Genomic DNA, 12,240 nt, shown 5'->3' with positions numbered 1-12,240 from the left:
TGTGTGTGTGTGTGTGTGTGTGTGTACACATGTAACAAACCATGACTTTGTGTGTGTGTGTGTGTGTGTGTGTGTGTGTGTGACTGGGTGCACGTAACCTCAATTTCTCGGTCCGCTCGCAGTTCGTGGTCCCACAGAATGATTTTTCGATCTTTTCCTCCTCCGGTCAACAAAGTGCCACTTCTCATCTCACACATGCAGAAAACACTTCCCTCGTGACCTTTGACCTGATGAGTGATCTGAAAGGCTACACACATAGGTCAGTTTCAGAGGTCAAACATCAAAGTGCAAACAAAGAAATGTGTTGTTTGTGTCCCTCCTGACTGAAGCTGCAGACCGTTTTCAACATCTGCTGGACATTTGTTGTGAAATTTACTGATTAAACTTCATTTTACTGAACAAAAGAAAAACACTGTTTCACCAACAATCATTTCCGTTTTTATTCCCTTCAGGTATTTTATAAAATCCTACTGCAGCAGCTCATAGTTTTGAACCAATGTTCTGCGTTATTGAAAACTGTCGCCCAGCCGTCCATTTTCTCCACATGCTTTTCTGTGCAGGTTTGCAGGGAGCTGGTGCCTGGGAGGCGGGGGACACCATGGACAGGTCACCAGTCCATTTTGAGGTGTCAGTTAATCCAACATGCATGTTTTTGGTCTGTGGGAGTACTCAGTAAAAACCACAGGGAGAACATGCAGAAAGACACCAGGCGGGAGGCGAACCTGCCGCCTTAATGCTGTGAGGCAACAGCCCTAACCACTACACCACTGCGCAGTTCATTTATATCACAGATTATATAAATCTGGATGCAGTTCATGTACTGACCACCAGGAGGAAGCAGCAGTCCACAAATGAAACTTCCTGTTTCTGAAAGACTGTTTCTGCATCTGCAGTTTCAGGTAAATATTTTAAACTTGATATGTTTGTGGCTTTGTTTGCACACTGCACTGATCTGCCTTTACACACCCGAAGAAGAAACGTCCACCGTTTGGCAGGGATGAACGGTAACCTGACTCCACACAAAAGCTCAGCTGAAAATCATTTTGTTTTTGGCATGGCTCCAGCAAAACCTGTTGAACGTGACATTAAAACCATTACTGAAACTGGACCAATGCACTCCCAGCTGTGGTTTTTTCCCAAACAGAAACTAACTGATCTGAGCTCAGAAGGACAAGTCGAAGCAGAACCCTGCGCTGGATTTTAATGTCTTTATTTCTGCAAGTCACAAGCATTTCAATTTGCCTCGTGGGCATGAAGAGTTTAGCTCCTGTGTTGGAAATCATTAAAAAGTCTGTCAGAGGTGCAAAAACTGAAACCAGTCAAATATTTGTCAAAACGCTGCAGGTCAGAGTGGAGGGAAGAAAAGCAGCAGAAATGGGAAGCTGTAACAAACTGAAGGTAGTGTTGGTGTTAATAACTGATTTATTAAATGAGATGTCAGCTGAAGTGAAACAACCAGTAGAAACACGTTTTTCTGAAACGAACAACCTGAGGGCATTGTTTGTCTTAATAACTAATTCATTAAATCAGCTTTCAGTTCAAGTGAAACAGAAACAGCAAAAACAAGTTTGTGAGCTGGAACAAACCGAAGGAAGTGCTTGTGTTACTAACTAATTTACTAAATTTAATCTAAGCTAAAGCGAAGGAAAAGCTGATAGATAGATACTGACTGACTTACCTTACTTTTTTATTGATCCCAGAGGGAAATTCAAAGCAAACTGTCTTCACAATGAAAAAGAGCACATTTCAAGTGTTAAAAACCTGCGACCACATGCCCACCTCTTGGTCCCTTTCCAGGCACCGTCTCCGCTGAGCTCCTGGTCCAGACCAGCAGGACTCCCCCAGAATCTCCGGTCAGGATGTCTCCAGTTCTCAGGAAGACCAAACACTGAACAAACTTTGGCTTCTCGTATTTCTGGCAAGAGAACAACCAAACTTTAGACCCAAATCAGGACAAGAACAGACTGAGACTAAAGGTAGAGCAGGACCAGAGTTAGACTAAGACTGGTCTGACTCTGGTTCCAGTCTGTAAGCAGAGTCAGACCAGAGTCAGACCAGAGTCAGACCAGAGTCAGACCAGAACTAGCATTAGGACTGGAACCAGAGTTAAGCTGCCACTACAGAGTCAAACCGGGGTACAGACATGAACCTGGACGGGATTACAACACAGATAAAGTGATCTGAAACAGTGTGAGTGAAAACTGCTCAGGCTGGTATGTGTTTATAAAGGTTTCAATCTTAGTCTCAGTTCCTTTGTTTTCAGTGAGGTGGAGCTTCCTGTTGGTCCACAGCTGAACTTCCTCAGATCTACTCTGTGGAAACCTCCGTCCAAGGCTCAAGTCTCTGGAAGAAGTTCCCCTCAAGAATTTTTCTATATCTGGTTTCATGCAGCTTTTCACAAACTCTGACCAGTTTCCCAGTCCCTGCTAATGGAAAAACATCCCCACAGCATGATGCCACGCCCACCATGTTTGACCACAGCATGATGGTGTAGATTCTCAGTCTCAGCCCCTCCCCAAACTATTTTTGTATAACATATTTAAATTAAGAATCTGGTTAAATAAAAGATCATAAGGCAACAGAAAAGGAAAATGACCAAAGTTAGATTCTTTAAGTGAGGACACGGGTTAGGAAAAACACAAATCAGTTGCAAGGAAAACAGATAAAACAGAATTTATTGCTCACCCCAAATATTCCCTGTTTCCGAACAAGAGAATTCCCATTCCAAGTCCAGAAGAAGATGTGGGACTTTCCATAGGTGACAATCGTATTTGGATCAGTGGGGTGGAACTCCACAGACAGGACCACCTCGTTAGTAGTCTGTCAGGACATCACAGAACAGTTAGAACCAAGTCATTTACGTCAAAAGTGACAAATGTTTTGTGTTTACCTTGATCTCAGCAATCTTTGACTTCTTCTGCCAATTCCAAACTGTCAACATGTGATCGTTGCAGTCGTCGATCACAGTCAGGTGCTGACCAGAGTCCTGAGGAAAACCATTAGATGTGAGCAGGTATGACAGGAGTACTCTTCTGTTCAGGAACTACAGTAACCATGATGCACTAAGGCGATACTTACAGCCTTAGAGAAAGCCAAAGAGCCAACGCCACGTTCAAATGTTCCCAAACCGATGACCTGCAGGGTGGACAGACTGACGCTGTCCCAGACACGAACGTGAGGCTGCAGCGCCTGAACAGGACCAACACAAGCAGTTTGGTTTCTGGGTGCCCTTAGCATGGCAGCTGGCATCATGGCTGCAGTCATCATCATATGTGCAGTTAACATCTTCATGTCAACCATTACCATGTCTGTAGTTACTATGGCAACAGATGTCATCATGGAAGTTTCATTTCAATGAAGAGCCAAAATATAAACTGAAATCCAGAAAAGAAAGCCCTACATACACCCTACAGACTGATTTGAATGTCACTGAGTGAAATAGTCATTGCATTCCTAAGCAGAAGATGACTTTGTTCTTGGTAGAGAAACCTTTGTTGGTAAAGATGTCACCAGATCTAAACACATCTCAGGAAGGATTTGGTCCCATTCCCCTTTACAGAAACTCTAAATCTTTAAACACAATCTTAAGAGGTTCTTCTTCAGCCTCTCCTTTTTGCCTTGGTTGAATGGTTTGGGTCAATGTCCTGCTGAATGACCCATCCACAAACAATTTTCAGTGTTCTGACTGTGGGAAGAAGGTGGTCCAAAGTTTTATAGCGCATGGCCTCATTCATCTCACCATCAATGGGGTGAAATTGTCCCCTACCCTTAGCAGAAAAACAGCCCCACACCATAAAGTTTCCACCTTTGTGCCTAACTGTGGGCTTGTATGTCTACAGGTCATACTCCGCATTTATCCTCCTCCAAACATGTCAGGTAAAGTAACTTTAGAGACCAAAGAACTGAAATTTGGTCTCATCTGACTACAGCACCTTTCTGCCAAACCTCTGAATCATTTAGATGCTAGCTGACAGACTCTGTCAAAGTGTCCCTGCTGAGGGGTGATGGACCACTTCCATAGTGTGGTGTAGGGTACACTTGAACGCAAATGTGTTGAAAACTGAAGAGATGGTTGTTGACTTTAGGAAGAACCGATGACCAATCTGAACAGCTGTGATCAAGGATCAGGTTGAAGAGGTGGTGGATGGTTATAAATACCTAAGCATTTCATTGACAGTAAGCCTAATTTTGACCTCCGGGTGGAGGCCATCATTAGGAAGGCTCATCAAAGAATTTACTCTTTTTGAAAACTTCGTTGTTTTAAAGTTGACAGCGTTTTGATAAAAATGTTTTATTGATGTTTTATGGAATCAGTCTTGACCTTTTAAGTGTGTTGGCTTGGGTTTGTTTTACTCAGGTCAGGAAACAGACTGCACATCGTTAAAACATGCAGTAAAATAGGGGATGCAACACTAACTGACCTGACCAAATCTCTCCTGAATAACAGGTAGCCTTTCTTCCAACTTATGATTATTAGACATTATTTTAATAAGCATTTTCATGCTGTCTTACTATCTACTCCTCTCACTACATTGTGCTTATTATTGATTTATTTTTAGGATCTTGTGTGTCATTTATTGCCATATTGTGTGTGTTTCCTGTTTATTGCGTAAGTGTGACTTAATGTGAGAGTACCTGCTACAGGTTGCACATTATCTGCCCCCCCTTCTGGATCTGATAAAACTGAGTCTTGACCCTGATCTTCTTCAGCGAGGGAACTTTCTGAATCCGGGCCAGTACATTAGTCCATTGCAGAAAGTGCGTTACAGATGGTGTTCTTGTTCATAACTGCCTTTGGAAGCTCCTCCTGTGCAGCTGTGAGCTGATTCTTCACCTTTCTAATCACAATCTTTCTCAACCCATGAGGAAGCTCTTCCACAGAGCTCAAAATGAAGGAAAAATATAAACTGATTATTCCATTTCTGAATAATACCATCAACAGTCTGGTTGTGACCTGACCACAAATAATAAAAAGGAAATGGATGGACAGATGGACAGCACCAACAGTTCAAATTCTCACCCATCATCTTCCTGATAGTCTTGTGCAGATCTATGATCTGGTCCCTATAGTCCTTTGACAGACAATACTTACTTTACTCAATAACATCCAAATTAATCTGTATCTTTTATGTAGTGTTTTCTGTTGTCTCTCTCCAAAAAACTGAGATTTGCAAGTAAGCACACTTATAAAACCAGCAGTTCATCAAATCATTATTTCCCCCATTGTACATGCTGCCATGAAAAAAACTTATATGCATATACACTGCTATGGAAATACCTATAGGTGCTTCCAAGATTAGGCACGAAAGAGAACCCGTATTTCTATTTGGTTGTATTTCTTCTGCTTCCATCACAATTAAGACTAATTTCCCCTGATGATCAGCTCCAGGACATGTACACCCCCAGGACACTCAGGTGGGCCAGAAATATTTCTGCTGACCCCATCCACCCTGGAATTAATCTTCAGAGCAACTCCACTCCAACCAGACCATCAGAACCAGTACCCGATGTCACAAGAACAGTTTTTCCCCCCGTCAGCTGTTGGACTATTAAAAACTCACTGGTATTTTATTTCTCCCACAACATGCATATATGTAATCAGTCTGCCAAAAGTTGTTTATATTTTTGCATATTTTGCACCTCCATTTGCATATTTATTTATAAACGTGTGTGCCATTGTCTGTTTTTGTGTGTTTATTACAACGTGAGAACCTTTTTACACCAAGTCACCAGAACAAATTCCTTGTTTGTGTAAATCTGACTAACTGATGATTGTACTTACTCGCCCGTCTTTGTCGACTCCTGCAATCTGACCTGTAGCAATGCGGATCTTATCGGGGTGGATGGCCAGACTGATGACCAGAAAGATGATGTCAGTGTCACCAAAGAAAAAACAAACAAAGAGAAACAAGTGATTTTCAGAGTTTCTCACCACTTGATGCAGTCGGTGTGCCCAAGGTAATGTCTCTGAGTCCGCTCCTCGTAGTTAAACAGCACCACAACCGACGCAATGAAGTAAACAATCTCTCCGGTTGGAAGGAGGTAGACGTTTGCTCTGCAGTCCCTGCCGCGGTAACCATACCTGAACACTGTCAAGGAAACACCTGCACAACAGCTGGATATCTGAGGATTTATTGCAGTTTGTTGAGATTTAAAAACACTCAGCTGAGGTTCTTCTGGTTTCTACTGTAGGTTCTCCTGAGATCTACTGAAACTGACCGAGATCCTCAAAGTAAAAGAAATCGACAGAGGTTTTGTTCAAATTGAGGTTCTCATCAGATTTACTGAGGTTCTAAGAAGATTTGACATTCTACTGAGATCCAAGCTCAACAAAACATTTCTAGGATCGTCTAAAGTTTTTCTGAGATCGGCTGTGGTTCTACAGAGATCTGCAGCCCTTACAGCATCTCCTGGAGATTCTAATGAGATCTGAGGCTCGAGTTAGAATGAAGATCTATTTAGGATCATTGAAATCAGTAAGAACTCTATTAAAGGTTCTATCTACTGAGGTTCTGCTGGGGTTCTCCTGAGGTCTAATTAAACGGCAGCTTAGAATCTCCTGTAATAGATGTCACTATTATTACCATACCTGTATTAAATGAAAGAAGCACTTGGACATCAGCTGGACATTGACCAAAAACCAACTTTATACTAGCTGAGGATCCTCTACTATCAGGATTAGGGATCTTCAGAGATTCTGTCTCAGCACTGTTTTACACCATCTGTTTGACATGTTTCATTAGAAGTTCATGATAAAGGATACACCCATTCTAGCTTGAGTCTTTCTGAAGGAAGTTCTATTCGAACATCTTCATAGTTTTCTACATCTGAGGGAATGAACATGGTGATTGGTCGACCACGCATGAACATCTTGATGGAGTTTCCGTCTGAAACAGGAGAAAGAAAAAAGAACTTGTTAATGAAGGTTGGTCCAGCTTTCTTTTTTGGTTGTGGCTTTAAAAAGTACAATTTAGCAACAAATACAGTAATTGCCATAAGTCTATTTATTATTTATAGTAGGATTAGGGTGACTATCTCATCAAAACAAAAACTCATTAAAAATGGTGCTGATGATCTACAGCCCTGGTAAAAAGAAACTCCACCCTCTTTCAGTTCTAGGGTTCACCAACATCAGGACATATCAGAATCAGAATCAGTTTTATTGCCATTGTCAATGAACAGGGTTCACAGACTAGGAATTTGCTTCGGTGTTCAGGTGCAATTGGTACAAATATAACAATGAAGAAAGACAAAGGGTAATTTTTTTTTTTTTTTTTTGCTTCAACCAGTGATGACGTGGCCAAGGCAGAGATATAGAGTTATGAGCTCTAACTGTTCAGGAGTCTGACGGCAGAGGGGAAGAAACTGTTCTTATGGCGGGATGTTCTGGTCCGAATGGACCGAAACCTTCTGCCTGAGAGGAGTGGTATGAACAGGCTGCTTGCAGGGTGAGCAGGGTCAGCTGTGAACCGACCTGCTCTCCTCACAGTCCTGGAGACGTATAGGTCATGGAGAGATGGGAGGCTACAGCCGATCACCTTCTCGGCGGAGCGCACAACGCCCTGCAGTCTGTATCTGTCCTTGGCAGTGGCCCCGGCATACCACACCGTGATGGAGGAGCTGAGGATGGACTCCATGATGGCCGTGTAGAATTGCACCATCAGCCTGGCTGGCAGCTTAGCTTTCTTCAGCTGTTGCAGGAAGTACATCCTCTGCTGGGCCTTCTTAATAAGGGAGCTGATGGTTGGCTCCCACTTGAGGTCTTGGTTGATGGTGGTGCAGAGGAACCGGTAGCAGGCCACAGTGGTGATGGGAGTGTTGTTAAGGTTGTCCCAACATGTGCGCAGCTCCTCCACAGCTTCACTGGTCCACTTTTTACGTGTCCTCACTACAGGCTTCACAAGCTTTAGTCTGTCTGTACGCGGGAATCAGGTGAATTATGACGTGATCTGAGAGTCCTAGGGCTGCACGGGGCACAGCATGATAAGCACCGCTCACTGTGGTGTAGCAGTGATCCAACAAGGTCCCCTCTCTGGTCGGACATGTAATAAACTGTCTGTACTTAGGTAGTTCATGACTGAGATTCCCTTTGTTAAAATCTCAGAGGATTATAACTATGGAGTCTGGGAAAGTCTGCTCCACGCTCATAATTTGGTCCGCAAGAGTTCGCTCAGCCTCATGCACATCTGCGCTCGGTGGGATGTATACATTTGCCAGAATGAATGAGGAAAACTCACGTGGAGAGCAGAACGGTTTGCAGTTAATGAAGAGGTATTCTAGAGAAGGGGAGCAGTGCAGATCACTGTTACATCAGAGCACCAGGTGGGGTTGATGTAGAAGCAGACTCCTCCACCTTTTGTTCTTTCCCCGGAGAGTTCCCGCTGTCTGTCTGCGCAGAGGAGCTGCAATCCTGCGAGTTGGAGCGCCGAGTCCGGGATCCGTGCGTTCAGCCATGTCTCCGTGAAGCATAGCACACACGATGAGGAGAAGTCACTATTCCTTCTCATTAGCAGCATTATCTCGTCCATTTTGTTGCAAAGTGAGCGAACACTGGAGAGAAAAATTCCAGGTAGGGGTGTGCAGGTTCCCCGTTTACGGAGGCGCTCGAGTGCGCCAGCGCGCTTTCCTCTCTGGCGGCGTCCCATAAAGTGCACAAGTTCAGCAGGAGGTACAAGAAAAACCGGTGTAATGTCCAGTGGGGTTGTTGTTCTGACGTTTCAAAGCTCCTCCCGGGTGTAGGAGCACGAGGACACATTAGTAACACACAAAAACAAACTAAACAGAGAGCACCAAAACACCAGGGCGACTGTCCGTGGCGCCATCTTGGATTAATGACGATCCAACTGATCTGGTCTTTACCAGGTCCTAAAATGATTCAAATCTAACTTCAAGTGAATAAAAACACACAAAAAAGCCCACAATTTTGGTATTTATTAAATAACAAAATGTTAAAACTGAGTGAAAAACTGGTTCCAGACTTGCTGCTTCCACATGATTCCAGAGTGTCAGGATCAGCCAGAAGCTGTTGATCAAAAGTATTGATTAAATGACCAACACCTTTATAAAAGCAGTACTTTTTGCTGCTCTGGAGCATACAGGTGTGTGTTAACATCAGCAATCACCTCAAAGAAGCAACTGATGCTGCCCAACAATCTGGGACAAAGGATCAATGGATGGAGCACAGACAGTGTTTTATAGGAGTCACCTGTGACCTAGACCTTTGACCACATGACCTTAAAATCAATAGGCATCATCCTTGACCCACGAGGTGTTCAGCTGTGCACAGTTGCACATTTAGAGTACAGGATCACCCATGACCCTGACATAGACACTTGACTGGATCCCCACCAGAATCACTTCCTTGTCTGCTTCCTGAACATTTCATGAAAATCCGTTCAAAACGTTTTCAGTAATTTTGTGCACATACATACACTACTGAAAACACACCCTCCTTGGTGAAAGAAATGAAATGTTGGAATCCGTTTTGTGTTTTTGTTCACTTGAGGTTAGATTTGTAAATTGGTGAAGACCAGATCCTGATACAGAAGACCCTAGAACTGAAGGGCGGTGGACTTTTGTTTTGTCGTGACCTTTGACTTCAAAGGACTGGTGTAAAAGAGTCAAACAGCATTGTGGAAGAAGCTACGTCAAACAACAATCAGGCAGGTGAGCAGCAGGTGAGCAGCGAGAAACAGGAAGTGGTGAAACGGTGAGAGAAGCTGATGCAGGTGAAGCAGCTCAGACAGAAACACCAGGGACCTGATGAACAGCAGGTGCTTAGGCACAAAAACGTGGTGTACGCCTTTTTCCACGCAAAGGTTCAGATATATCAATGATGGACTGACCGTGGAAACGTGCGCAGCTCCTCGCCAACGTCATAGCTGGCGTAGGCATGTTTCTACAGTTATTGGTCCATTGGCGACACTTAGAGGGCATGCTAGGAAACTGTTAATGACGTGAAAACAATTATTAGACACACCTGAGGGCGTACTATGAAGCCAGATTTACTGCTCCGCAGCTACGCTGAGCTGAAAGTCAGAGTTTTCAGTGTCCGAGGATCTGTTTGAGCGTGGGTCAGTCACCATGGTAACGGGTTGGTTATCTGTCAGTAAGAAGCTCAACCCGTTCACTGATTCTGTTCTGAATAATATCTCAGACAGAACAAATAAGACTGTAGTTTTTATATATAATCACATTTCTGTTTGGAGCTGAAACATTAAAAAAAAAAAATCATTGGCTTGACAAATAATTTTAAACTAACTATTCCTCTGTAATCTTAAGTCATTCAGTGTCTCGCAATTAGGTGTTGATTAAATGTCAGCATATTAATTGTCATATTTAACCACAAACTGCTTTTATTCAGAGTAAGTGTGACTTAAAGTGTGACATCTAATATAAAAGACAAGATCTCTTTAAGATCTTGTCCCTTCGGTGTTCTTCTGGATCCATTTGCAGTAATAGTGTGTGTGATCCATCAAAGTAATGTCTCACATTTATGGTAAATGGACAGCACTGAATCTCCACAAAGTCAGTCTGAATAAATCATTCTTTGGATTTAAACTCCATTCATAAACCGATGGGGCACAAATCAGAGGCAATGAGGGGTTCGAACCTCCAACTCTCTCATTGGAAGACAACTGCTCTAACCATCACTGTCCATGGGGGACGATGGTGCCCATGGGCATTACACTTCCATCTTTATTTCTGCAGGAGTGAGCTGCCATGATCACAGCCGCTGCACGCACCGTCACTCCTCTTGTGCTCAGTGCTAATGCCAGAGGACTGCATACCAAACATGTTTTTACATCCTATTACTTTATTTAGGAGTGTCTCAATGAACATTCCATAAAAGTATTTACTTCTTTTGTATGTAGGTTTTTGATTGTGTGACGAGAGAATCACACATGCAGAGGAGGAAATTTGCATCTATTTACACGTTTAAAAGGAGGCGTGTCAGGAGAGACGTCTTGTGCGCTCACTTCATTGTTATTTGGGATGTACCAACGAAATGTGTTTGGAATTATTTGTTTGCGCAATTTCATACATCTGGATTTGTTTTTAGGCATGTGATTTTCTTGATTTAATCATATGGCATGTTCCAACAGGAAATCCATACACCTGGTCCTTTCTGTCCTAATTTTAAAATGAACAAGTTCTGTGAATCTTTTGAATTTTACCATTTGATAAAGCTGACTGACTCTGACTCGCGTTGTTTGAAACATGACGGGAATGAGCCGAAAGCAGATGTTATGCCAACTGAGCAGTCTGAATGAGAGAAAGCCGGTGGATGGGGCTCATGATGGAAAGCAGAGAGAAACGTGATTGGTTCAGAAACAGGAAGTGCTATAAAGCCGTTTTAAGCATGTTGCCATGTTAGCGTTCCCAATATGACTTACCAGCTTGGCTGTTTTTCTCCCGGGTCGACATTTTGGCTGGTTTAAGACAAACACATCATGACACATCAACAAACACGAACACAGATGACGACAAAAATGTGGCCTCAGAGACAGAAAGTAAAATGTTTGACATGTCTCTAAAACTGAGACTCTGCCTTCCTATTGGCTGTTAGTCGTGATGATGGTGATGATGATGATTGTGGTACTTTTGTGATGAAGGTGTCATTACCTTGGGTGACGCCTGAGTCTTTGTGTCTGAAAGAAAACAACAGTTTGGTTGATAATTTGGATTATTTAGGATAACCTTTTTGAAGGACTTCTTAAAGACTTGGATGCAAAGACATCTGGTTGTAGATATTTTATCTAATTTTGATAAAACAGCAGAATTTGTATGTATGTGTACACAATGCTATAAAAAATATTGTTGGAGTGCTTTACAGGTGTGTGTTACAGGAGTGTTTCACAGGTGTGTTAGTGTTACAGGTGTGTGTTACAGGAGTGTGTTACAGGCGTGTGTTAGTGTTACAGGAATGTTTCACAGGCGTGTTACAGGTGTGTGTTATAGGTGTGTGTTATTGGTGTGTTAGTGTTACAGGTGTGTGTTACAGGAGTGTGTTAGTGTTACAGGGGTGTTTCACAGGTGTGTTAGTGTTACAGGTGTGTGTTACAGGAGTGTGTTACAGGAGTGTTTCACAGGTGTGTTAGTGTTACAGGAGTGTTTCACAGGTGTGTTAGTGTTACAGGTGTGTGTTACAGGTGTGTGTTACAGGAGTGTGTTACAGGTGTGTGTTACAGGTGTGTGTTACAGGCGTGTGTTAGTGTTACAGGAGTGTTTCACAGGCGT

The 12,240-nt window shown here is 42.9% G+C and overlaps 1 protein-coding gene across 3 annotated transcripts in view; it reads right to left on the bottom strand.

Annotated features, from left to right (window-relative positions):
- The window catches only part of LOC108247262 (EMAP like 4), a 33,070-nt gene that overhangs the window by 8,789 nt on the left and 12,041 nt on the right, over window positions 1-12,240 (bottom strand). For 2 of the 3 annotated variants that reach the window (XM_037973390.1, XM_037973392.1), the window contains 10 exons: window positions 11,626-11,651; window positions 11,397-11,432; window positions 6,764-6,887; window positions 5,933-6,082; window positions 5,783-5,852; window positions 3,079-3,189; window positions 2,891-2,986; window positions 2,686-2,820; window positions 1,780-1,915; window positions 99-247 (listed from right to left, as the gene is read on the bottom strand). In XM_037973390.1, coding sequence (XP_037829318.1) covers window positions 99-247; window positions 1,780-1,915; window positions 2,686-2,820; window positions 2,891-2,986; window positions 3,079-3,189; window positions 5,783-5,852; window positions 5,933-6,082; window positions 6,764-6,887; window positions 11,397-11,432; window positions 11,626-11,651 — 1,033 coding nt within the window. The remainder of the gene's footprint in view (window positions 1-98; window positions 248-1,779; window positions 1,916-2,685; window positions 2,821-2,890; window positions 2,987-3,078; window positions 3,190-5,782; window positions 5,853-5,932; window positions 6,083-6,763; window positions 6,888-11,396; window positions 11,433-11,625; window positions 11,652-12,240) is intronic. The other variant, XM_037973391.1, reaches the window with a different exon arrangement.

Source organism: Kryptolebias marmoratus, linkage group LG22 (assembly GCF_001649575.2).
Source record: "Kryptolebias marmoratus isolate JLee-2015 linkage group LG22, ASM164957v2, whole genome shotgun sequence".
Lineage (NCBI taxonomy): Eukaryota > Metazoa > Chordata > Actinopteri > Cyprinodontiformes > Rivulidae > Kryptolebias > Kryptolebias marmoratus.
This window is presented reverse-complemented; position numbering and strand designations above follow the sequence as displayed.